The 27,996-nt window shown below is 40.7% G+C and overlaps 1 protein-coding gene across 14 annotated transcripts in view; it reads left to right on the top strand.

Moving 5' to 3' along the window:
* STXBP5 (syntaxin binding protein 5) overlaps positions 1 to 27,996 on the top strand; it is a 193,745-nt gene that overhangs the window by 54,464 nt on the left and 111,285 nt on the right. For all 14 annotated transcript variants that reach the window (XM_039529651.1, XM_039529652.1, XM_039529656.1 and 11 more), the window contains 3 exons: positions 11,920 to 12,054; positions 14,123 to 14,186; positions 19,711 to 19,794. In XM_039529651.1, the coding sequence (XP_039385585.1) occupies positions 11,920 to 12,054; positions 14,123 to 14,186; positions 19,711 to 19,794 (283 nt within the window). The remainder of the gene's footprint in view (positions 1 to 11,919; positions 12,055 to 14,122; positions 14,187 to 19,710; positions 19,795 to 27,996) is intronic.

Here is a 27,996-nt window from a genome sequence, read left to right as displayed (position 1 = left end):
TACTCCAGTCATGACTACTATTCCACAATGTTTCTGTTATCCCTATAATATCTGGTTTCACTTCCTGAACCAGTAGCTCTAGTTCCTCCATTTTGTTACCTAGGCTCCTCGTATTAGTGTACAAACATTCTTAATTTTTGGCGTTTGGCTTCACTGACATTCTTTACCCGATTAGGCAGACATTCTACCACCAGTATCACCTATTAGGTGATATCTATCTACGCTACCCTTCCTCCTTATGTTCATTCTCCTACCCACGGCTGTATCCTTTCTTACTTTTGTTTTCTTCCCTCTCAATGTTAAAATCTGGGATGGAGATTACCTGGACATCTCCCCCAAATTCCTAGTTTAAAGCTCTCAATCAGTTGTGCCAGCCTTCATCCTAGAAATCTATTTCCCTCCTTATTCAGGTGAAGTCCATCTCGAGAGAACAGTCGTCTGTCCATGAATGCTTCCCAATGGCCATACATTCGAAAGCCCTCCTTATAACACCACTGTTATAACACACCTTTGTTGCCCTTCTCTAGGAACAGGCAGAATCCCACTGAAGATCACCTGAGCCTCGATTTCCTTAAGCATCTTCCCCAGTCTGGCATAGTCTCCCTTGATACATTCCAGCGAGAATCTAGCTGTATCATTCGTTCCCACATGAAGGACAATCAGTGGATTCTTTCCTGCTCCCGTTAGGATACTTTTCAGCCTCAGGTCCACATCCCGTATCTTAGCACCTGGCAGACAGCACACCCTTCTGTTCTCCGGATCAGCTCTGGTTACAGGACTGTCTGTCTATTCTTCTCAGTAAGGAGTCCCCAATCACATAGACCTTCCTTTTCCTGGTGACAGTGTGATTCTCCGGTCTATCCCTTCTTCCCTCTGGCTACAAGTCCTCTTGATTTTCTATTGTCCCTTGCAATCCTCCGCAACCCATCCTGTATCCTTCTGGGGCTCATATTTGGTGTTGTCTCCATTGACTCTTCCCCTCTTCCTATAGGACTAGCTGCTCGTCTCTTTTTCCTTGCCCTCTCACCTTCAGTGACCACTTGCTGTGCCCCTTCTTCATTTTCCAACTCTGAAAACCTGTTCCTGAGCTCTGTTTCTCCTTCACTGGTCCAAATCTCATTCTGAAATGGAGGAAGCCTTTCCATTGTGCTGTTTAAGATGAATTTTAGGTCTTCAGAGAGTTTGGTTCACCAACTAACATGCTGCTGTGACATCCCAGCATGCTGTGATGCTATAACTGCCGAAATTCAGTGGAGCTAACCCACAGGGGTATAAAACATGCTATTACTAGGATGTGTATTTTATGAGGTGCTAGGTTTAACAATGTGTTACCAGACTACCTGCTAGTTCCTGTTCATTCTGATACATTGTGACATTTTCCACTGTGATATGTTACCTTATTTTACTCTTATAAGTATTTCTTGTAAAGCACAAGACTCAGATTTCCAGCCAAGTTGTTTAGGATCTTAACAGAAGTTAAAGGCTCCCTGAGGAAATCACTAGAAAAAATAAACTTTCCAACAAATGTTAGATTATTCTCTGTTTTTCTATTAAAAGTGTATTGTATTAAACTACTCCCTAGAAATAGTATGGGAAAACAAATATACTTATCCTAGAGTTCACAAAAAAAAATCTCCTTTCAATAGAGTTCAAAGGCTTGGAGTTTTTTTAGGTTCCTTAAAAGTGGAAGGTGAACTTTCTAATAACATAAAGGAGAAAATGGAAGCAAACTACCTTATTTTTTGTGTAGATTTTAATTTAGTATATTCTGTGTGCACAGAGGTGTATATGAGGATGGCCTTTCACTTATATCCTTTCATTCTCTGGAATCCTAAACTACATTACATGCTATACAGGGATCCATAAATTCCACTACAGGAGTAGCCTACTCCTGAATTAAAAACGATTGCTTATAAGTGAACAATGATCCTATACAGCAGTGACAGCACTTTATGACCAAATTGCTCGTTGTACAGTTTGCACAGGTGACCAGAAATAGTCGTTGTTGGCAATCCCTTGAGGTCGAGTACAATCTTTCACAGGTTTTATTTTTCATGGGTCCTTTGGTGACTGAAGAGTCCGATTCTTGAACCACAGGCTTGTTGGCAGACATTGCAGGTGGTGTTGGAAGACAGGTTTGCGGTGCGATTGCTGCATGACTGTTGTCTTTCCTTTCCTTTCTTTTCTGGCATTTTTCTGTGACCAGGGCAAGGCAGTTTTCCTCTAGAGTAGACCTCTCTGACAAGTCTTTGCCAGTTATCCCTATCCTGGGCTGCTGACTCCAAGTGTGTCATGTCAATGTCACATCTCTTCATGTTTATCTTGAAGGTGTCTTTAAAGCTTTTCTCTTGACCTCCTCGTTTCCTTTCTCCTTTGCTGAGTTGTTTTGGTAAGTCTACATCAGGCATGCGCACACAGTGCCTGCTCTATCTCAGCTGGTGCTGGATAATCAAGGCCTCAACACTGAAGATGTTTGCCTCTGTGAGGACACTGACATTAGTGCGATGATCCTCCCACTTATTTTTTTTTTTTGGTTCTTCCAAAGAAAGTGCTGGTGCTGGTGTTCTAGGTTTTTCAGGTGTTTTCTGTAGGTCACCCAAGTCTCACAGCCGTAGAGGAGAGCTGGGATTACCACCGCTTTGTAAACTAAAAGTTTAGTATGTGTTCTGATGTTGTGATTGTTGAACACCTGGCAAGACAGTCTGCCAAAGGCAAGGCTGGCACAGCAAATTCTGTGCTGAATCTCAATGTCTGTCTGCCCTCTGTGAGAGAAGGCTGCCAAGATAGGCAAAGTATTCTACATTTTCCAGTACTTCTTTGTCAATATAGATCTTCCTTGCTGGCTCTGATGATTGACTGGGGACTGGCTGGTGGAGAACTTCTGTTTTGCCTGTGTTTAGAGTTAGCTCTAGGCTTTTGTAAGCTTCAGAGAAGCAATTAAGGGCTGTTTGAAAATCCTCCTTTTGAGTGTGCAACTACAGCACAATCATCTGCATACTGGAGTTCAGTTACTGTTGCCGATATTATTTTAGTTCTGGCATGGAAATGAGAAAAGTTGAAGAGGTTGCCGTCAATCCAATATTGGATGCCAATGCCGTGTGGTAGATGGTCTTGGGTTAGTTCTAAGAAAATGGAGAAAAGGGTGGGTGCCAGTTCACAACCTTGTTTTATGCCAGTTCAGATGAGACAGGGCTTAGAGGTAGAGCCACTGCACAGGATGGAGGCAGTCATATGGTCATGGAGGAGTCTTATAATGGTGATAAATTTGCTTGAGCAGCCAAAATTTTACATGACTTTCCACAGAGTCTCAGCTGACAGAGTCAAAGGCTTTGTTCAGATCAATAAAGGCCATATAGAGCTGGTGGTGGTGGTGGTAAAATTTTTCCTGAATCTGCTTGGCTGTGAAAATCATGTCAATTGTGCCAGCACAACAGAACTCAGTATAAGACCTCAACGGCAGAACAGGTGGATGAAGCAGGATCACCTCTCAGTGGCTGCGAAGGCGGATGAAGGCTGCAATGGAGGAGGAACCCCTGGTCTTGGATCTCCTTGCCACCAGACACAGGTGCCTCTTCCACCAAGATTTGTGTGGCTGCTGGTGCGCATCAGCTCGCACACAAACTACTCACACACAGGCTTCTTTCACAGGAAGAACTTTTCCCCCCACCCATAAAAGTCTTGTGGCGATGGGCAGGTGGTGAAGGGGACAGGTGAAGTAATTACGAGGAGTCCCTCGTCACAGACCCACACACAGGCAATGACAGCAAGATGGTAGTCATGTGCCCCTGGACTGAGATGGGGGGCATTTTCAGCAGCAGAAGTCATGATTGAGCAGGCCTTTTTAGGAACCCCTCTGCTCACCCCATACTGGGAAGAGGCTAGAAAAAGTGCCCCAAACATAGGCTATCCCACCATACCTGACTGGATAACCATGTCCAGAGGGATCACTCCCAATGCGGTTGAAAAACAAAAATGTTTCTTGTAATTTGGAATGTCCATACTCTACTGGATGGATCAAAAAGTGAAAGACCCAAACGCAGAACAGCAATTGTTGCCTGAGAACTCTTGAGGTACAACATCGACATCATCACTGCTCTCAGTGAAACAAGATGTGCAGATGAAGGCCACTTGAGGGAAGAGGGCGGTGGTTACACTTTCTTCTGGAAAGGAAAATCAGCAAGCGACAGGCAAATACATGGTGTTGGCTTTGCAGTCAAAAACCTGCTAGTCAACCGCCTGCCTGAGCTCCCCATCAGCATCAACGAGCGCCTTATGACCCTCCGCATCCAATTGGTCAATAAGTCATTTGCCACCATCATATGTGCCAAATCTTGATGCTGAAGAAGAACGGAAAAAATCCTTCTACACTGACCTTGATAAAATTTTCTCATCCATTCCAAAAACAGATAAGATAATCCTCTTAGGGGACTTTAATGCAAGAGTTGGCCAATATTCTAATGTATGGAGTAGCACCATTGGGATGGAAGGAGCAGGCAAGACCAATTCCAATGGCATCCTTCTACTTAGCAAATGTGCAGAGCACAATCTTGTGATCACAAACACAAACTTCAGACAAAGCAACAAGTACAAAGCAACTTGGCAACACCTCCACTCAAAACAGTGGCACCTCCTAGACCAAAGGTAGGCAACCTATTGTATGCGTGCCGAAGGCAGCACGTGAGCTGATTTCCAGTGGCACTCTCACTGCCCAGGTCCTGGCCACTAGTCCGGGGGGCTCTGCATTTTAATTTAATTTTAAGTGAAGCTTCTTAAATATTTTTAAAAACCTTACTTTACATACAACAATAGTTTAGTTATCTATTATAGACTTATAGAAAGAGACCTTCTAAAAACATTAAAATGTATTACTGGCACGTGAAACCTTAAATTAGAGTGAATAAATGAAGACTCGGCACACCACTTCTGAAAGGTTGCCAACCCCTGTCCTAGATTGTCACTGTAAGAACACAGGATCTAAGAGATGTCTAAATCACCTGTCATGAGAGGAGCTGACAACTGCTGGACTGCCACCACCTGGTGAGGTCAGTCATGTCCATCAGGATTGCACTAAAACATAGAAAACAATCCAAATCACACAGATGGCAATAAAACATCTGACGACTTCAATCCTCAGTCCACCAAGAGAACTTCCAAACACTCCTCAGTGAAAAACTGGCCATATGCACACCTGGAATGACAACACAAGTGTTTGAAGAAGACTGGGAAGCCCTAAAACAGACCATCCATGAGGTTTGCAAGGAATCCGTTGGCCTTGCCATTAGGATTGGTTTGACAACAACAACAGTGAAAGTACAGCCCTTTTGTACCAGAAGTTTTCTGTGACTGGCAAAACCAACCACTATCCAGTCAGAAGCAGAGCTCTTTCCATCAGTTCAAAGCTGAAGTTTAAAGGAGGATCCAAGAAATTAAAAACAAATGGTGGGAGGACAAAGCAAAAGAAATCCAAACATTCACTGACAGACATGAAATGCGGAGGGTTTTTTTGTGAGACGAAGACCCTGTATGGACCAAGCTCATGTGGCCTCACACCTCTGAAATCCGAAGATCTAGTACCCTTCTTAAAGATAAAGAATCCATCAAAGAGCACTGGAAGGAACACCTACCAAAGGCTTCTAAATGGAGAATTGACTGTGACTGACACCATCGACTCCATCCCTCAGCACCCAATCTGGAAAACGCTTGCCAATCCACCAACATCTGAGGAGGTCTGCAAAGCAATTAAACAAATGAAGAACAATAAAGCTCCAGGTCCTGATGGCATAGCAACTGAAGTACTGAAAGTGGGGGGGGGGGAGAAACACTGAGTAACAAGCTCCTCAAAATCTGGCGTACAAAAGAAATCCCTGCCGACGTATGTAATATTAACATCGTCACCATTTTCAAAAAGGGAGATGTCCAACTGTGGCAACTATCGAGGCATTGCCCTCCTCTCTATCGCTAGGAACATTCTGGCTAGAATCTTACCAAATCACCTGCTCCCTCTTGCAGAGGAAGTACTTCCAGAGTCCCAGTGCGGCTTCAAAACAGAAATAGCGTGCCCATTCTTAATGGGGGTGGATGGAATTGGGATCTTAATGATTGCAAATTTCAATAGAAAGATAATTTCTTGGAATCCTACTCTTTCCCTTCCATAACTAGCTTCTGTTTCTTAGCTTTTGTTGCCCCACTCTGTCTACCATCATCTTATCTTTAAGTGTACAAAAAAAGATACAAAGTTATGAGGCAGGACATGATACAAGTCTTTCTGTCACTAAAGAGATGCATATTAAAGGATTCCCACTCCTACAGCTCAAAGTTTTTAAAGTCATTGGCTCTACTGCAGAAGCCTCATGCTGACGTCAGCAGTCCAGTTCAGTTTAATTGAGTTCCTCTGGGTCTGTGCCATTCCAACTAGCAATTCTCCTCCAAGTTTCTTGCAGTGCATATCAACATCCGTTTGCTCCTACTACACCATATCATTACACTGTTTCCAGCAAAAGTAGTCTTTGGTAAAAACTTTAAATAATTAAAAAACATTGTATCCTTCTCCCCTCTTCCCTGTCCTCCCTCCAAAAACTGTATAGTTTTTCCTCTGAACCAAGGAATTCCACTCACAAATGCATGAGACACACTTTCTTGGGTTTGGTGTTCTGGTCCCTATTCCCTTTGAAGAATCCATTGCATCAAGGTGATCATGAAAAACAATGTGCTATTGAGCACTCTACTTTTCTACTCCTTAGTGTCACCAGAGCAGTTCTCAGTGCTGAGCTTTGGATTTGAAAGGACCAACCATCTCTGTAACACTAACCATTTCTCTGCACAGAGTTTTGGCTGTGCAACACTTGTTATAACACATGATTTAGCTGTGGCATCACTTATAGTACTCACCTATCTTGCAGGAAAAGAAAACACCATCACAGACCGGTTGAACTCATGAGTGGAGAATAAACCTGAATGGATGAATGTTATCAGCATTAGGGGATCAGTTCTTAAATTGTGCACCTGAAGAGTCTGTTAACTATACTCCAATATTATGCCCAGGAATAAAGTGCACCAGTGAGTGGTTTTCTAATGTGAACTAGAAATATTATGAATTTCCCATCAGTGTCATACGACATATTTATCTTGGCACTTGGGAGGCAGCATGCCATCTTATTTTCTTTGTGAGCCACAGATGTCTTTTTCCAGACTTTTCACTATGGGGGCACTGATCAGTTAGTGACCTGTTACTTCCTTGTGATGGCTCCCATTTTCTTTAGTGCTTGGCTTGTGATTAATAGTTAGACTGCTGATCTCTCTTGAGTCCTGTTCTTTCTCCAGTTCTTGAAAGCAATTTATTAATATTGTATCAATGCAAAATTGCTCTGTATTGGTTTCCCTTTTGGTCTTCATACTAGTTACACTTCCATGATATCTTCATTTCTCCATCTTTCAACATGTACCATCTTTATCTCATGTGTACTATGGACTTTCATGTAATGCTCAAAGGGAACAAGATTTCCTGTACATCTGTAAATACCTGCTCAGTCTACTATGCCTGCCTTTGCATGCTTCTGACAGTGCATCTGGTAGTCAATTTGTTGCTCTTCTGTGAAAATGTCAATTTCCACTTAATAAATGTCTGTCATGGCCTTCTTTAGTGAATTGGATATATTCCAAATCAGCTTAGCTTGGATCCCGCAGTAGCTTTCCTTTGTAGCAGTTGCTACTTATTTCAGGATGTTTGGAACCTGTGTCAAGCTGCTCTGTCCAAAACACTCCATTCTTTGCAATGCTCTGTTCACTTAGGATTTTTTTAATTATTACTTACTAACCAATATGTCAAAACATTCTCAAGGGGTGAAAATATAATGAAACTGTTGTGCTTTACTTGCATAACTTGATACATGACCCTTGTGTTAAATTAATAATGCAGGTCAAACTTCTTGATAAGAGAAGAATCCCCTCTCCCCAGTCCCCTCCAAAACACCACCACCACCTCTGCAGGAAAGACTGAAGATTGTTTTTTAAAGGAACAATTTAATTGTTCCAGTTTTTACTGATGATGCCTTGACTTTTGAAATGGAAATAGATTCATATTTTTGCATATGCAGATAAGTCATCTACCTGGCCATATAAAAATAAGAAATTTGCACCATCCATGAAAATAAGACCCTATAGTAAATAGTATGTGGTACCCATGCTGTGATATTACCGCCTGGTGTTTGTCATATAGTTTAATTGGCAATTTCAGTCTCTCAAAATTATAAATCTTAATCACAATCTAACCTTGCACATTTTTTACATTGCACTTATCAAGTTGGTCAAGTTGACTGGAACAGCATCACATTGCTCGCACCTAAATACACATAATTGTCTGGAAGATCAGCTGTTTATTATAAATGCTTGCATGCCAGATTTTCAAACGTATTTTTGGTGCAGGCTGCAGCACATCTGAGAATTTTTCAATGAAAAATACTGAAGTCATCATAAGTAATTCAAACAGTTAAATACACTTAGGTTTGGGCACTGAAAACTAATTATAGTACCTATACTGTAAAATATACAAGATCTGCAATATAGCTAACTTTGCTGTTAGAACTTTAATTTCTGCTTTTCCTTACTTCAATGTTAACTGTGCAGCCTTAATGTTGATTTGCCATTTGCATTTAATAAGATTAGGGTTTATAACTAGCATAAAATTGTTGCTCTTTGAGATCAACTCTTGAGGATTTTATTGCTTGCAGTGGAAGAAAATGTACATAGGTTGAATACGTTACTTTTTCTGTATGACACTAGTATAATTGAAATATTTTAGGTTTCAGCTCTTGCCACCGTAGTACCAATATTTGACATTCATTGCAATTAAAAACATTACTTTTTAATCTGTTCAAGAAATAAAAGAAACATTCTTGAAAATGTAACAGCTCATTTACGGCATTCAACACAACTGAAACAAAGCAACTGATTGATTATTTTATGTGGTGGTTGTATGATTAGTACAGTGAATTTATATTCGATATGGCATTTTTCCACTTTCTGGATTTTTGTTTCTTTAAAGTTGTTACAGTTGTACAAGCATATTTTGATAGATTATATAAAGAGTTTATTGAGCACTTTTTGTGATGTAAGGATTTTTAAAATATACTGTGAGTAAATAATAAGGATCAGATTGTTGATATTTTATGTTAACTCTGACCCATACAGGAATATATTTATTAGTTTATAAAAATTTCAAAAATATTTTAAGGTTGCAAAATCAAGGACTCAAAAGTTGGGAAATGCCGGAATTGTTTTCTGGTCAAACTTACTTTAACCCACTTTGTGTCTGTATGCATTGTGATAATTATATTTAACTGCCGGATCCCATACTAACTTCCTCAGAAACCTCCCAGTCTTATTCAGTGCACAGGGAGGATTCAACCTATGTTCATTTTTTAATGAGACAGGGCTATGTGGTGCTGTAGGTATAAGAAAACCTTCATTTTCATGTCTCCAGATCCTGATGATGTACAGTATTTGTATTGTTGTAGTGCCTAGGGTCCTTAGTAATTTACCAGAACCCCATTGTGATAGGCACTGTACAGAACTCAAGAAAAGACAACTCCTCTCAAGGGGTTTACAATCTAAATACAAGACAACAGATGAGGAGAGTACAAGTCAACAGTGAGACAATGTTGATCACGTGATAGGCTGTTGATGTGCTGAGACCACTGCCTAACTGTTGTCCAACTTTCTTGTGGGCATCACGGCAAAGGAGAGTTTCATGTTTGTCTAGCTGTAGTGACTTTAATGAAATAACAAGAACACAAAATAACAGAAATGAGATAAATGAAATGCTTATTTACAAGCTACATGCAACCCAACTTCATTCTTGAGTTAAGGCTGTATTCAACTTCAGCCTGCCAAGTAAAGTTTTTTTTTTTTTTTTAAACTCTGGAACATAGAATATTTCAAACCTGAGACTTTCCACAACCTCTGTGACTTCTGCAGAGGCCAGAGTGGCTGATCCCAGGACCACCCTAGCAGCTGGCTCTGGAACACCCACACTGGCCACTACTGGAGCAGCCCTGCAGCCAGCTGCACTGGCCGCTGTTCCAGTGGCCATGGGCAATGGTCCCTGGGTGGGCGGCCAGAGCAGCCACAGCCTGCAGCAGCAATCCTCGGGCAGACAGCAGTTCCTTGCCGGTCAGCCAGAGCAGCTGCAGTCCATGGCCCGAGGCAGCAGTCCCAAGCAGCTGGTACCCACCTTCCTCCACACACACAAGATGTTAAGACACAGGTATTTTTAGTATGTCATGGACAGGTCACGGCCATCAATTTTTGTTTATTGCTGTGACTTTTATTAAAAATACCTGTGACTAAAACATAACCTTACTTCTAGGTGAAGTAACCACATAATCCCTACATTTATAATAGCACCCTGCATCTTAGAGGCCTACCCATTGAAGGCATTAGTGAGTGAAACAATAGTAACTGCCTTTTGTGTAGACCACATAGAAAGGCCATCTTTCTTTAGGAAGGAAATACTGCAGTAGAAGTATGTGGTGGTTATCATTCTATTAGCTTAACAGCTCAAATAAAAGCAGACTGAGTGTAAATGTCATTAAAGGGGAAGGACAAGGTTGCAATGAAGCTCAATTTTACTTTATTATAGAAGATGATTGGGAAATTTCTCTCACAAGGGCATTTGTTTATTAGGGTGTCATAGTATAGAATTAACAGATATTAAGGCCTCTAGAAACTTAAAGCATGGTAAATTCACATGACTGGATGATATGTATCTTTGAGTCCAAAGAACCTAAAGTGCAAGATTCTGCTGACAGTTATGTTTAGACAAGCATTAGAGGGGAATGGGAAGGGCTGGGCACTTTGCCCACAGGGTTTCAGAGGTATTTATTGACTGCAAAGGAAGGGTAACTCTAGGAAATCATGGATTCCATTCCAGACTCTGAAGGAATGTGCACTCAAATGAACACAGATTTTTAATCTGGTCCCTTTTAGAGCCTGACACTTTTTGCCTTGACCTCTCCAATCTGTCACTATCCCAGGCCTTTCAGTTCAACTTCCCTTGCCCTAATCCCATTCTCCTTGCCCATCCAGTCTGTCTTTACTCCTCATGCTTCTCATCCCAGTCTCCCTGCCCAAAGCAAGTTCTAGGCAAAAATGGTTTTCCACATACTTGTTGTCTCTTATGAAGCAGCTTTGTGCAGGCATAAGTGACCATTAGCTTTTTCATGTTTGTTTGGGCCTTGGAGACAGAAATACAGGAGCCAGAGGGAAAAAAAATATGGTTGTAAAACTCTAACGTTCATCCGGGAAGCAATTTCAGTACCTAAAACTATTTTTAAATAACTTTTCTTGAAATTGGTTATAATTCAGTATTGCATTATTTAAATATTTTGGAAGAAAAACTGTTGGTATAATATTAAAATTACTTGTCGCAATTTATATTTATTGTATCTGATTTATTGTTTGATTTATTAACCTGATATCTCTTGAAACCAATATAAAACAGAAGGCAACATCTAAAATGCATTGGGTCCTTGAAACTGGAAAGAAGTAGTAATATGGTGAGATTAATTTTAAAAAGCAGTTGGAAACTCAGTGTACAATTAGAATATCTTAAAATAAATCCCAAATAAGGTATTTGAAATTTTAAATGAAGTTTTATCATTTGTTCCAAGGTTAACCTTCACACTTTCAATTTTTGTTTGTTATAGACCGGTTTAATTGCATCATAATTTCTGAAGCATGCTCTTTTATGTAGCAATTACACCAGGTCTCTGAAGTTTTAAAATTTCATATGGCTGAGTGATCTATAAATACAAATAAAATATGATAAATATAAAATAGTTCTCTCTTCCTGGATTTGGTTTTCTGATATTGGGCTTTAACAATCTTCCTAATTACTTTTTTTGACTGCATTGTATCTTGCAGGATAACATTTTGCCATCTGCCTTTCCAAAGTAAATGGCTATATGTGGGTACCGAAAGAGGAAACATTCACATTGTCAATGTGGAGTCCTTTACACTCTCAGGCTATGTCATCATGTGGAATAAAGCCATTGAACTGTGAGTTTGGTTAAGTATTACCTAGCTGAAAAAACTTTTTTTGTCCCGGATACCAGTTAATTATAGAAATGTCATTTGTGTTAAATAACAAATTTAAATGTACGTGTTTCAGAGTCTATTTGTTCTGGTCTAAAATTCTTTTCTACATGAGTGTTGGGACAAAAAACCTTAAATCTTTTATGTGACGTGAGAAGCATTGCCAGGGTGGGTATGTAGATCATGTTGAAGTACAGTATGGATTTCATTTGTCTGATTTCTGAAATTTGGAGTACATAATTTTATTTTATAGTTCTTAAAGTCTGGCAGCTTGCAGTTTCACTTAATAGAAGAGTAGTCTTAAAGTACAATACAATTCACTTTGTATGTAAATTTTCCTGAATTATCTATACTACGTAGAGTTTTCTATATTATATCCTCATCTGCATGTTCTTAGAACAGGGATTCTCAAACTTTATTGCACCACGACCCACTTCTGACAACAGAATTACTATACAGCCCCAGGAGTGAGGGGACTGAAGCCTGATTCCCAACCAGTTTTTCGGTATTCAAGGATTTGACTACGGGATTGTACTGTTCAAAAAGTGTTAATTTATCTCATCCGGATGACTTTGTCTGGTAGCTTTTGTTGTAGTCCAATGTCAGATGGCATCATTGTAATGGTAATTTAATTAAAGGTTTCTGGGGCTCTTTTTAGTTCAGATCTTTTATAGAACAGCCATTGCAACACAACATTTATTGTAACTTTAACTTAGGGACACAACTTTTGGACCCATGCATGCACTTTGTCAAAAATGCCATTGTTTAAATGGCATTTTTGAATGCAATGAGCTGCAGGATGGGCCCATAAACAATAAAACTCATTAGTCATTAACTGTACAATTCAGCAGGATTGTTTTTGTGCTCACAATAAATTTTTAGCCTTAAATAACATTGGTTAAAATAAGTAAATTCAGTTTTATTGATCCTGGAATATTTCTTTCATTACTGAACTAACAGTTATCACATACTAAGTATAGCTAGGAATAAAACACTTATCTGGAATTGTCTTTAATAAATTATCCTGATATTTAGGTTAAACTGAAAGGAACAGATGATGATAGTGTATTGACAGAAATGGAAAAGAAATACAAAAATAGTGGGTGTTTAGCCAATGCTTCAGTATAGTGCAGAGCAATTCATATTTGTAAATTATTTTCAAAGCTTTCTTATTTAATAATTGATGGATTAAAAAGGGAGCATGCAGTATCCTGATTCACACAAAGGTATCTCTATGGGCCTTTCAGTTAATGTGTAAAGTTTTTTTTCAATAATATAATGCAAATTATTACACCAAAAATGAGATGTTTGGGGCTAATGATTTGTGAGGAAGTAGAGTCCTACATTCTCCACCACTTTGTGATTTAGCAGCTAATAAATTAGTTAGTGGTAGTATATGCTTTTGCGCGTTGTTTTACACATACTGAATGGTCAACATTAAGGCCACTGTTGACTATGGGATAAAATAATAAAGGCTGCTGTATCACTGCTTCTCAATTAAAAAAATCAAAATGCTGGTAAATAAAATAAATGTAACATAGTAACAGATTCACTGTAGTTGCAACAACTGCAATATTTAGTTGTTCACAACATTTTTATCAGTGGCCTGGAAGAAAATACAAAATCATCCCTGGTAGAGTGACACAACAATTGGGGCAATGGTAAATAATGAAGAGGACAGGTCACTGATTTAGATCAGTATGGGTTGTTTGGTAAACTGTGTGCAAGCAAGCAATATATGGTATGTTTTAGTATGCCTAACTGTAAATGTATACATATAGGAACAAAGAATGTAGGGCCATATTTACCGGATGGGGGACCCTAACTTGGAAAGCAGTGACTGTAAAAGATTTGGTAGTCATGGTGGATAATCAGCTGAGCATGAGCTCCCAGTGTGACACTGTGGCCAAAAGAGCTAATGTGAACCTGGGATGCATAAACAGGATCTCATATCAAAAGGAACTAGTTGTAATATATTCTGGGGAAAAAAATGTGTTTCTTTTATTTAAGATGGAAACGTTTTCCCCTTCAGGTCATCCAAATCTCATCCAGGACCTGTTGTCCATATTAGTGACAATCCAATGGATGAAGGAAAGGTATGTTGAATTTGAAAATTGTATGAATAAAAAATCTCAATAAAGAGTGAGATGGAGTGATGTGAAAGTGTATTTATTTATCTTTTTTAAAAAGAAAGAAACCAAAGACAACCCGATATAAGTGCCATGGATTTTGAGGAAATAATAAATGAGGAAAACTCATGATGGAAAGGATATAGCAAGGATATCCAGGGCTAGGCGAAGCACAAAAGTATTGAGACAGGCATAGTAAAATGGCTTGAAGGGTTTGATCAGATGAGCTGTTTGGGCTAAATGAAGTGAGTGTGTGTGCTGAAGCAAGGATGAAAGCAGAGATAGGAGAAAGGTTAGTTGTGAAGATCCTAGAAGGTATAAATGAGGAAGGAGCTTACTGTGATGGGCAACAGGGAGATAGTGAAAGAAATGGAGAGGCTGAAAACAGTCAGAGGCAAGATACATAAACTTTAGCATGTGCTTTTTAGGGCTGTTGTCATCAGTGACTGCATGATTTTATAAAATGTTTAGTGGATTTGGAACCACTAAAAGCAGTTGGTGCCTTTGGATAATTCAGGTGACACATGTCTGTCCTTTCATTCAGTAAACCCACCCTCCCCATACTGTAGTTACAACGCAGAGGCATTGAGTAACTTGTGTTTGTGTTCCTCCTTATTGATAAGTGCTTCTCACCTCCTGTTGTCCTCAACAACGTTTCTCCTTGCAGGGCTTCCATTCTTTACAGAATTAGGTAGTGCCATGCTTTTTGGTAGTAGCCAGAAGGAAGTGTGACAGTTCTGCTACCACTAGGGTACAGAAGATTGTGTCATCTTGTGTGCACCTATAGAGGTGAAAAGAAAGTAAGAGGGACAGAGAATGGAGGAATATGTGAGAGAGAGATAGAGAGGCACCTTTTCTATAGATATATATTTGTTCAGAACACCAGAGCTATATGGAGGGAAGAGGGAAAGGGTTCCTATAGCAGCTGTAAATTTAGTTAAGCAATCTATGGAAGATAGAAACTTATTCTGAAAGAAGTGGAGAGCATTCCTTACAAGATACATTTCAATGCTTATTTCTAATCTCTAATATAGTTCTGCAAGACATGCTTGGGGAGAAGTTTGACTCTCTGTATAGAACTGAAATGGTAGATTACTGATTTCTTTTTTAAACTAAATTTTGTAACTGGAATTCCTTTATCTTGCAACATTAAAGTTAAAGATTAATGCATGAATTCACTCTGAAGTGGTTCTGATAGATTAGAGGGGGCAGTAGCAAGTGGCGCCTTGAGAGAGAGAGAGAGAGAGAGAGAGAGAGAGATCTCATCAGTCTGGGGTGAACTCCTACAGAACAAAAGACGATCACAAATCTCACCACCTTCTGCTCCCAGAACTACTTTGACCTTGCACATTTTTTTTTCAACCTTACTTCTGCATCAAACATGTAGAAGTGTATACATTTAAAAAACTTTTCCCCAAAATAAAACCCTCTGAAAATGCTGCAGAGCATACACAAATATACCTCCTGAGGAGAAGATGAGAAAGAGAGAACAAACCACACATGACAGATATGTATTCTGCAACATGACTAATTATGGAAGACATACCTATAAAGAGGAGATTTACATTTCTACCATATTCAGGACCTGTCTATACAGAGCAAGCTACCATGCTTATGAAAATTGTAAGTGTATTTGTGGTAGAATTGGTTGTTTGGGAGGGAACTTTACATTAAAAGTGAGCAAAGTGGTTGGCTGACAGTCCTTTAAACTTAATTTTGAGAAAATGCATGCTGACCAGACAGAAGCAGGAATCAAGAAAAGTCATTCAGCACCATACAAATTTTATTAAAATTATCTATTTTCTATTGCATAAAATCACTATTAATTAGTTAATGGAATAAATCAAAAAACAATTGGCAGTTAAGTACTCCTTCCTGTATCAGCTAAGGCCATTGTACCCCAAAATATAAGTAAAAATATTGTCTTCCATCACAATATTAATGTGTACACAGGTTTAATTATGAAACTTTGGATTGAACATGGTTTGGTGGTGATGTAGTATTCAGTTTTATTAATTGTGAATATTATGTGATTACAGAAATTTGGACAGTGCAATAGACATTTGATAGTGCAAGAGTTACCTTTTGAGACCATGTATCTGCTGTGTAATAGTGAAGTAGTTGAACAGTTTTAAACTTTGTTGTGGAGTGTCGTGGGGCAAGTGCGCCCCATCCCCTCGTGGGGTGGGGCGGGGTAATTACTTCCTCATGGTCGCGTCCTTACGACCACCCTTTGTCTTGGGGTAGTGAGGAATAATAGTTAGTCAATATAGAATCATAGAATTTCAGGGTTGGAAGGGACCTCAGGAGGTCATCTAGTCCAACCCCCTACTCAAAGCAGGACCAATCCCCAATTAAATCATCCCAGCCAGGGCTTTGTCAAGTCTGACCTTAAAAACCTCTAAGGAAGGAGATTCCACCACTTCCCTAAGTAACCTGTTCCAGTGCTTCACCACCCTCCTAGTGGAAAAAGTTTTTCCTAATATCCAACCTAAACCTCCCCCACTGCAACCTGAGACCATTGCTCCTTGTTCTGTCATCTGCCACCATTGAGAACTGCCTAGCTCCATCCTCTTTGGAACCCCCTTTCAGGTAGTTGAAAGCAGTTATCAAATCCCCCCTCATTCTTCTCTTCTGCAGACTAAACAATCCCAGTTCCCTCAGCCTCTCCTCATAAGTCATGTGCTCCAGCCCCCTAATCATTTTTGTTGCCCTCCACTGGACTCTTTCCAGTTTTTCCACATCCTTTTTGTGGGGCCCAAAACTGGACACAGTACTCCTGATGAGGCCTCACCAATGTCGAATAGAGGGGAATGATCACATCCCTCAATCTGCTGGCAATGCCCTTATTATAAAGCCCAAAATGCCGTTAGTCTTCTTGGCAACAAGGGCACACTGTTGACTCATATCCAGCTTCTCATCCACTGTAACCCCTAGTTTCTTTTCTGCAGAACTGCTGCCTAGTCATTCAGTCCCTAGTCTGTAGCAGTGAGTGGGATTCTTCCGTCCTAAGTGCAGGACCTCATCAGATTTCTTTTGGCCAAATGCTCTAATTTGTCCTCGTCCTTCTGTATCCTATCCCTGCCCTCCAGCATATCTACCACTCCTCCCAGTTTAGTGTCATCTGCAAACTTTCTGAGGGTGCAGTCCACACCATTCTCCAGATCATTAATGAACATATTGAACAAAACCAGCCCCAGGACCGACCCTTGGGGCACTCCGCTTGATACCGGTTGCTAACTAGATATGGCACCATTGATCACTACCCATTGAGCCCAATGATTTAGCCAGCTTTCTATCCACCTTATAGTCCATTTATCCAGCCCATACTACTTTAACTTGCTGGCAAGAGTACTGTGGGAGACCATGTCAAAAGCTTTGCTAAAGTCAAGGGATAACACTGCTTTCCCCTTATCCACAGAGCCAGTTTTCTCATCATAGAAGGCAATTAGGTTAGTCAGGCATGACTTGCCCTTGGTGAATCCATGCTGACTGTTCCTGATCACTTTTCTCTCCTCTAAGTGCTTCAGAATTGATTCCTTGAGGACCTTCTCGATGATTTTTCCAGGGACTGAGGTGAGGCTGGCTGGCCTGTAGTTCTCCAGATCCTCCTCCTTCCCTTTTTTAAAGATGGGCACTACATTAGCCTTTTTCCAGTCATCTGGGACCTCCTGATCGCCATGAGTTTTCAAAGATAGCGGCCAATGGCTCTGCAATCACATCCACCAACGCCTTTAGCACCCTTGGAAGCAGCGCATCCGGCCCCATGGACTTGTGCTTGTCCAGCTTTTCTAAATAGTCCTGAACCACTTATTTCTCCACAGAGGGCTGGTCACCTCCTCCCCATGCTGTGCTACCCAGTGCAGCAGTCTGGGAGCTGACCCTGTTTGTGAAGACAGAGGCAAAAAAAGCATTGAGTACATTAGCTTTTTCCACATCCTGTGTCACTAGGTTGCCTCCCTGACTCAATAAGGGGCCCACACTTTCCTTGACTTTCTTCTTGTTGCTAATATACTTGAAGAAACCCTTCTTGTTACTCTTAACATCTCTTCCTAGCTGCAACTCCAAGTGTGATTTCAGCCTTCCTGATTCCACTCCTGCATGCCCGAGCAATATTTTTATTTGTCAGCTCTCCTCTCAAGGTTATGTGGCCCAATGGCCAGAGTCAGGGTGACGGCCTCTTCCCACAGGGCTGTGGGGTCCAATTGCCCAAATCAAAATAGTTTTCTGGTTCAGCAAGGGTGTATCGCCTAGTGATCAGAGTCAGTGTGGCCATCTGGCTCAGCAAGGCAGTATGGCCTAGCAGCAAGAATGAGTTGGGCTGCCCTATCTCAGGGCTGCATGGCACAATGGACAAAATCAATAGGGCTGCCCCTCTCAAGGCCATGTGGTCTAGTGGTCAGAGTCAAGGTGGCTGCCTGGCTCACTAAGGCTGTGTGGCCTAGTGGCAAGAGTCAGTAGGGCTTCCCCCTCTCTCAAGTTTGCATGGCCCAACAGGGACGGCTTTAGAGCCCGGGAATCAGGGCCCGTGCCTAAGAGGGCCCCGCAGTGTCCAGAAGAGGGGCCCCGCACCCTCCACCAAAGTGCCGCTGGAAAGAGCGGCAACTGATTGAGCTGCTGCTGAATTGCTGCTGCTGCTATCTTTGGCGGCAGCTCAATCGCTGCCGCTGTCTTCAGCGGCATTTCAACGGCAGCTCTTTCGAATTGGTCCCTGCACGTCGTAAAGCCGGCCCTGTGGCCCAATGGGCAAAGTGAGTCTGCCCACTTCAGTAGTGCTGTAAGGTCTAGCGGACAGAGTCAATATGACCTCCCATTTCAGAAGGGCGGTATTGCCTAGCAGTCAGATTCAGTAGGGCTGCACTTTCTCAGGATTGTGTTGCCTAGTAGCCAGAATCAGTATAGCTGCCCCTTCCGTGGGGCTGCATGCTCTAGTGGCAAGTATGCTTGCCACCAAGTCGGCAGGGATTCTGCCTGTAATACTCTGACTCCACTCAGCACCATAACTGGTCTTCCTGAGCTAGTTCCTGATATTGGGGTCCCGGCGTCTCCGTGGGCTCTGGGCTCCTCGATCAGGGTGGCTCTCAACAGCTCTGCCACTCCTTGGGCATTCTCTGGAGCCTCAGCAAACCTGGCTCTTGATGTCTGAGACTTCTGCGGTTCCTGGACTGGAGCTTGCAGTGTGCGTTCTCTCTCTTCGCAGTCTGCACTGAATGAGCTGAGCTGCTCCCTTTTATACCTATTCTCCAGCTGGAGCATGCCCAGCAGCGCTGTGGGGGCATGGGCTCCTTGGCCCAGAGAGTGAAGATAACCCTCGCAGTATCAGTGCGGGGCAAGTGCTCCCCATCACATGGAGGATTCCTTGTCACATGTAGGAATAAAAGTACAAGAGGGTGGATCTAATGTTACTGCAGTACCTACTTCATAGAACAAGAATTACAGGTATTTCAAGTAACTTTCTTTCTTTCAACCTTCTTTACTCTGATTATTGCAGCTCCTGATTGGCTATGAGTCTGGAATAGTAGTATTATGGGACCTCAAGTCAAAGAAGGCAGATTACAGATACACACATGATGAGGTAATGACATTATTCTTCAGTTGACTGATTTTCAGTTGTGTTGCAATGTTTGTTTTTTTCCTATTTTGATTTAGTCATTAAATATTGGAAATGTTTTGTATGTTTGAACAATGATGTTTAGAAGCGAATATTATATTCCTCATCATTGTTTAATACCTGTGTAAGTGAATCTGTACAGTCTATTGCAAGGATACCATTTGCTTCTAAACATTTTGCTATATTAAAATCATTTTTTCTAAATAAGACATTTGTTATTAAATTCTTTTTTTTACTCTTTGCTGTGATTTGGTAAATACAACTCATGTTTAAAATGCTTAAAATACTTTCAGTTTCTTTAAATTTCCTGCAACTGAAAATTTTTATTTAGAAAAACAGGAAAAAAGCCTATAACACATAATTCTGTGCAATTGTGAAAATTTAAGATTATTATTTGTAAATTGTTTTTATATATTATTGTTATCTAAAATAAAATCCTTGTTAATCAATAGTGAATGGGGCCAATTTCAACAAAGATGGCACAGAGGTGTGAAGTACTCTTTCCTGTGTCAGCTAAGGCCATTGTACTCCAGGACACAAAGGAGTGTTTTTCTTCCATTCTCTGCTGCTGTTTGTGTCAGGGAGACTGTTTCAATATCCTTTACTTCTTCACAAAAATTAAACCAATGGAATCTTGTGAAGGGAGGTGCTGATTTTGTGCAGTTTAACGCCATCCTGGCAATGCTTACTTTTTGGACTGTGGCCTTGCATTTTTATATCTGCACAGGACCCATGTAGCACCATTCAAGTGGAGTTGTGACTGGTTTGCACAACCTGGTTGTGTAATTTTGGCCACTTGAGCCTGCCAGCACAATTTGTACTGATATAAGCAGGCAGAAAACTCGATCTATTGTATGTCTCCTGCGTGTACCAGTAAGTGTAAAACAACAGTCTTACATCTATCTCATGTTTAACTAAAAAGAGAAAAGCAGAGACAAATATTTATAGTTCTCAGATTTTCTTCTCCCAGATTCAGAAGAAGGGCCAGGCTCCAGTTATGTCTATACTGCAACTGGGAGGTGTGATTGCAGCACAGGTAGACATATGTAGGCTAGCTTTGATCTAACTGTATCTGGCTTTGAACTAAAAGCTAGTTTGAGTAATAGCAATGAAACCACAGCAGCACAGCTCATCCTCTCAAGTATGCATCCAGGGTTTGCGGCAAGCAAGGCTGTCACATTTTCACTGCTATTGTTACTTGAGGTAGCTTTGACCTAGTTAGATCTAACTAGCTTGGGTAGTCTACACATGCTGCAATCATACCTCCCAGTTGCAGTGTAGACATGCTCTCAGGCCTGCTGGGATGTACCATGGGGAAGCTAGGGTAATGCTTTCCCCTAAGATGCACTTCTGGTTTGGAGATGGGAGTTGTCAGGCAACAGATGGAAAAGCAAATCTGTCTTGGTCTTTGTCTATCTCACAGTCCTACTTGGCTGTAGAAAAGTGTGGGGGGGGGCGCTCATTTGGAACTCCACCTGAGATACTTTTCAGGTTTGGAAGGAGGCCTGGCCAGATTGCAGATAAAGAAGCAACCCAAGCTCCCATCTCTCATATAACATAGTGCTTCACATATTGTAAACACTGTAAATCAGTCCTGTGAAGGACTGTAGTTGATATTGAAATATTTATCCTATTTTATAGATGAGAAAACTGAGAGAAAGAGATAAATGACTTGCCCAAGTTCATATGGCTGTTGTTTTACAGGGCTGATACCGGAACTCAGGAGTTCCTGACTTCCAGTTATGCATTCATATTCCTAGAACACGGACTGCCTCTGGAGCTGCTAGTTAAGCTGTTAATTTGGACTTCTCATGAGCTAGTCATGACTAAAAAAACCTTAGTATCTTTCAGCTTTTACAAAAGTTGTGGTAGATATGTATTTTTAGCCTAGTGCTAAAATAAATGAGTCGAATTTACATGTGAATCTAAAATTTACATTCTAACAGCTTACTCATTTAAAATCACAGTATAAATCTGTAGGCATAAAAATATATTTCTACTCTTCATATTTTTTGTGTAAGAAAATCATGAAATAGAGAGAATTAAAAGTTTAAATTTACACTTTCACAATCTTTCTGTTTTGTCTGTTTTCTATACTGTGCATTACCACAAAGTAGAGAGGGACAGAAGAAATTGAAGACTTTGTATTGAGAGAGCACAATACATTTAAAAATATTCACTATAAAAAGAGGGAAAACAAATGTACAGTAAGGCAAGTGGAATTCCTTCCTCTACAAATGTTTCACCAAGGATTTTCTGTTAATTTAAATTAAATCACTTGTCCCTGTAGCACATTATGCTTGCTCAACTAGTGAACTTCCTGCATTGTTCACCGTTTGTAGGTCATGTGACTTAGTGTTTGACATGAATTGAGCCCAACTGAGAATCTAGCTTCAAGGCAAGCTATTAAGTGATTGATATGCATGTCTTGAGTGTATGTATAATTATTCTGTAAGGAGTCACAGGCCCCACCTAGCCGCGTAACCATTTTGCTCTTGATTCATTGTTTTTGGCATGTTTTAGGTTTTGTTCTATACTAAAATTTTTAATTTTTTTTTTGGTAAAATAGTGATTTTTTTTTAATCTGAGACTTCATATTGTAGCTTGGTACTTCAAACCAAAAAAGTATAATAGAAATAGTATTTTTTGTTAATGTGAACTAAAAAATTAATAAATAGAATATTGTTTTACTTGCCTATTGTCATAATCTAGTTAAGGGTTATCAACCTTTTTTCTTTCTGAGCCTCCCCTCCCAACAAGCTATAAAAAGTCCACCTTTGCCACAACTGTGTGTTCTGCATATAAAAGCCAGGGCCAGTGTTAGGGGGTAGCAAGCTGGGCAATTGCCTGGAGCCCCACGCCACGGTTCCACACAAAGCTAAGTTGCTCAGGCTTCGGCTTCAGCCCCAGATGGCAGGGCTCGTGATGCTGGGCTTCAGCCCTGTACAGCATCTTCAGCTTTTTTCCCTGGGGCCCTGCAAGACTAACCCTGGCCCTGCTTGGCAGACTTCCTGAAAACTGCTCGTGGCCCCCCAGGGACCCCGGACCCCTGGTTGAGAACCACTGATCTAGTTAATAGTGCAGGCTAAAAACAGTCCAGAATGCAGTTGCTTATGCGCTGAGAGGGCCAGTGCTTTGGGGAGAACTGTGATGCAGTGGATGTTTAAGATCTCTCTTCTACCATCAGGAACATGTAGGAAAGGCCCTTTTGTGAGTTAGGGTTGGGAGCAATCTGCAGGATAAAAAATCAGAAAATCGCTATAGTCTCTAGCCTTTTTTAGTTTAAATTCAGTGTAAAATATTTCCTTACTCTGCAGGCTCTCATTCCAATAATTTTATGCAGACAAGTGTAAACATTCATAACAGCTGAAGTACTATAACCAGTATTCACTTAGATGATAGATTAGATCCTGAAGTTCGGTATAGTATTGCCCAGAAGTGCCCATGTAGTAAAAAAGAAGAGTGTGGCTTTTAGGGTAGACTGTCTAACAATGACTTTTTAGGGGAAAATATTTAAAAATGACTGAACAAAAGTATTCTAGATCTTGGATCTACCTCAGCTGGGGGGGTGGGGGTGGTATCCATATGATCTCTTGAGGTCCCTTCCAGCCCTATATTTCTATAATTGTATGTACAGTATATCTTGATGTTTTAAAATAAATGGAGTAGTTTGTCTGGGTTGGTTTTGGGTCCATCCCAGCAAATGTTTCTTCCCCTCAGAAGAGGAAAAATATGTAACGTAGCAATTTGTTAGCTCATTCCTTGTTGTGCAATACTAGTTAGATACCTTTTCCTCCATGGACAAGGTGCTTATAGGTCATGTTTTCAGGACAGTGATTCCTTCAGCTTATAACTTGGGTTCAGTATTGCTAGTCAGATCCATTTGTTCTGTATTTGGGGAAAACTGAATATGCAAAAAAGAGAAATTAATGCTGTTTTGCATATTGCATCAACAAATTAGAACAATATGTAGAAGTGAACGGTGGAGAGGAAGCTCCTTTTGGTTGCTGCTGTCAGAGTAAGTTCAGTATTGTACTGGATTGATGATTTTTAGAGAAAATGTACAGGCGGATAAAAGATTCAAAAGGAAAATAACTGGATGATTTGATGTATCTTATATTGGTGTTGCATCTACAATTTTCTGAATTATTTTTGTGAACTATTTGAGTGTTTCTTTCCTATGCTTACTTTTCGTTTACTTTTTCAAAACCTCTGTTTTGAAGTTAGCTGCTAGAATAGGAAAATATTAACTCCAGCAAATGGCAAGTCATTGAGAGTGTAAATCTGGAACGTCACAATGTCATTTTGCTACTATTTTTCAAACCAACCATATGTAACACAGCATATATAAATGTGCTCTTGTTTGTGCTTTTAGTTAGTATGGCATTGTTTCTAATAAGGTCAATAATACGTTAATGTATGTGGCTGAAACTGTTTTTAATTTGACAATGTTGGCTTGTCAATGTTTATAAGCAGTCTCTTTAAAAAAACATAACTGCACCAAATCTGCTCAGTGCAACAATTGCAACAGTTTTAATCATGTGTAGATTGTGGGTCATATGTAACTTCTGTTGGTGTTTCTGCGGCTTTTACTGCCAAAACCAAAAGAATTTTATTAAAATGGTTAATTGTTTGTGACATTGGTAGTATGGGGATTTGGTGTTGGATAATAAACCAGCTTGTCCTACTTTTAATAGTGATTGAACAGTTAAGACACTTCCTGTGTGACAAATTATTTTATGTGGGGGTGACCAGATGTCCTGATTCTATAGGGACAGTCCTGATATGTGGGGCTTTTTCTTATATAGGCTCCTATTACCCCCCCACACCCCCATCCCGATTTTTCACACTTGCTGTCTGGTCAGCCTTGGCTTATATCTTAAACAGATTAAGTTTTTAGTGGCTCACTAGTAAAAAAACTGGATAGATTAATTTCCACATCCACAAAATTCCCACACTTTTGCCAAATAACTTGGTTTCCAAGGTTTGTCAGAACACCAAACGGTCTGCTTATTATTGAATCATTAGTAGTGTCTCTTTAGTTGAGCTTTTCGCTAAAAATTGTTTTTCTCACGGAAGTGACTGAATAGTCTCCACATTAACACAATACTGTTCTGAGGTCAACTGAGTTTTGTTTTTTTTATGGCAATTTTTGGATAAAATATTAGTTCTCTTTTCTGCAGAAAATAAGAACATATTATTAACTTTTAAAATTGGGTTTTGAGAAGTCTCACTTTCATTTGACCACTAAAGAACCACAGCCACCTCCAACTCAAAACTTAACATGCATGTACTTTATCATATCACCGACATATTTCACGTTATAAATTTTACAATTAGAAAGAACGTTATTCTTGTTGATTATTACCTTTTTTGTTGCTAAGATGTCAGTATGCACCATGTACTTAGGAGACAGGCTTGCAGCCTTACGAATGTATCTGCACATTCTCCATCTGGTGGAACTCTTTATATGTCTGCAAAAGCCTTCAAAGAAATAGGGGGAGGGGAGAATGTCTACAGGAATGATCCTGTATGACCACAGTTCATCATGTACTTTGTTAATCATACATTTATGTACTTTGTCTGTGTGAGCAATCTTTAGTCAGAATACCTATTCTGCCAAAGAAATGCAGACTACAGCTCAGTAGTAGACCCGAGGAACTATGGGAGCAAGGTTTTTGGGTTTGTTTTGGTTTTTTGCAGTCCCACTGTCGTCCACCAAAACAGCAATATTCACCCTCTCTTGTTCTTAAAACTCCATTAGAACAGTTATCATCTCACTTATAGCCATTTTGGAGCAGTTGTGGTGATAGCATATCAGTATTTGACTTTTGACACTGCACTTAAAGATGAATGACTGGTTTCCAGACAGAGACCTGCTTTTGAAGTTATATTGTATGCTGAGACACTGCCCAAGCACCCACGAGAGCACCAGTAATGAATATGAGGTGCATAACCTCTGTTTTAAGGTAGCATACTGTAAAAGACAGAATATTTTCCTTTTTTATGCCATCTTATGACCAGTGTCTCCAGCACATTAAGGAGGCAGAAACCTATCTTGGCTGTGTGATGTCACTAACGTGCCCCTTGGCTGTGCCCCAAAGCTGGAATTTGGCCTACAGCCAAAGGTTAGTGAATACCAGTGGGTGCTAGACCTTGAATAGCACTAACTGTACCGTTAACATTATCAGCAGATAATCTGTGGACTGAAGGAGAGTGGACTAAATTAGTCTTTCTCTTAGAGATCATCCCCTCAGCTCTATATAATAATTCATAATTGAGTCAATTCCTGGTACTAGTTGAAGCGATTCCTGGTAAATCTTGATTCTAAATATCTCAGTGCTGCTCTTCAGTCTCTAATGCTAAATATATGACACTTTCTATGAACTCTGCGTTCACTTGATGAAAACAAAAAGTCTTTGAATGATAATGCTTTGCACTTCCACCTGAGTCTGAGTTTCATAAATAATATTTGAATTAGGCTTCCTTGACCCCATGTAGCAACTAGGTAATATTATTATTCACTATTTATAGATCAGGAAACTGAAACTACTGAGATGTGACACAAGAAGAGCAGTGTTCAAGGAGGGAATAGAATCCTCTATCATGACTCCCAGTCCCCTGAAATAACTGTAAGACATTGCAGTTGTTTACTGTACTTTAAACTTTGAAAGAGTGACTAAGGCCTTGTCTACACTACAGCGTTTTGCTGACAAGTTATGCTGCTTTAATTAAACTGCTATTGCACACCCACACTATGCTCCTTATATTAGCAGAGTGAATCCACACTGCTCTTGCATCAACACAGAAAGCAGTGCACTGTGGATAGCTATCCCACTGTGCAACTGTGTTTTGGGAAGGGTTTGCAAATGCCTCATGGGGCAGGTACAGTCACAGGATGCAGGTTTCTCAATCCCATCATTCCATGGGCATCCGAGTAGATTGCCAGCTGCTTTTCAACTGAAGGTGGGGGGGAAGAGTGTTACAGGGAGAGTGTGGGGGGGGGGAGTAGAAATGTCCTCACAGAAACAGTATGAAGACATTCCCTCCCCCATCAGCCCCTGGCTCTGCATGGCACAGCAGTCTCCCCGTCCTCTCCCTGTGCAGCAGCAGCCTGCTCTGCCTGCCAATGGTTTTGTTGTGATTCCCTCTGAGATCTCCCACAGCCTCCTCAGTTGCTGGGAGTGGCATCCTCAGCAGCTCTGTAAGTTCTCCACCCTAAGGAATATCAAAGCTTCCCAGAGCTTTGAAAGGAGAGGGGTGCATGCCTACATAGCTAGACACAGGGCAGCTGAGTTCATCAGCCACCGCTTCGCTCCCTGGCTCTGCACAGAACAACAGTCCCCTCTTGCCTCCCTGCTCCACCCACCCCCTGCAGCAGCAGCTTGCCTGCCACTGTGTTCCTAGTGCCCGGAAGAGCAGGAGGATTCCACCTCAATGATTTGCTCTTTGCTGCCAGATGCTCAGGTGTCAGAACTTCCCGGAGCTTTGAAAGGGGAGGGGTGCATGCCTGCGGGGCAGCTGAGTTCAAAACAGTGAGCAGAGTGGTCACAGAGGGCATTGTAGGATACTGGGGGAGACCAGTTCTGGCAATAAAACAAACGACATCATCTACAATGATGCTTTGTTGCTTTAACTTTGCCACAAAAAGCTTTATGCCTCTCATCGAGGTGGTTTTATTTTGTTGGCTAAACAGCAGTGTTTGGCGGTCAAAAGTAACTTCTGTAGTGTGTACACCTCCACTGTTTTGTTTTGTTGGCAAAAGCTGCCTTTTGCTGCCAAAACTGTGTAGTGTAGACAAAGCTTAAGCATTCCAGTCAACAGTGAGAAATAGAGAACAGAATACTTAGCATTTAGGACACTAAGTTTGTCCTAGTAGTTTGAAAGTAGTCACTGAGTAAAATTGTGTAGGGGATGTTGAGTCAGTTATTCCGTCCTCTGCACTACCAGTTTTTACTTTGGAGGCAGTGAGGATGATTGTGCAGGTTTCCGCAGGCAGAAATAAAATAAGATTTAATGGATTCCTTTCATTTAACAGCAAAGGTACCTGAAATCTGCTAATGTAATCTTTGCCTTTACATTCTAACTACAGTCATGGACACCTAGAATTAAACCTGTTTGCCAGGGAATTCCCTTTCTTTGCAAGATGAAGTCCATAGAATGACA

This window comes from Mauremys reevesii, linkage group 3, assembly GCF_016161935.1.
Source record: "Mauremys reevesii isolate NIE-2019 linkage group 3, ASM1616193v1, whole genome shotgun sequence".
Classification (NCBI taxonomy): domain Eukaryota; kingdom Metazoa; phylum Chordata; order Testudines; family Geoemydidae; genus Mauremys; species Mauremys reevesii.
Note: the sequence above shows the minus strand (reverse complement) of the source record. Positions and strands in the feature narration are given on the sequence as shown.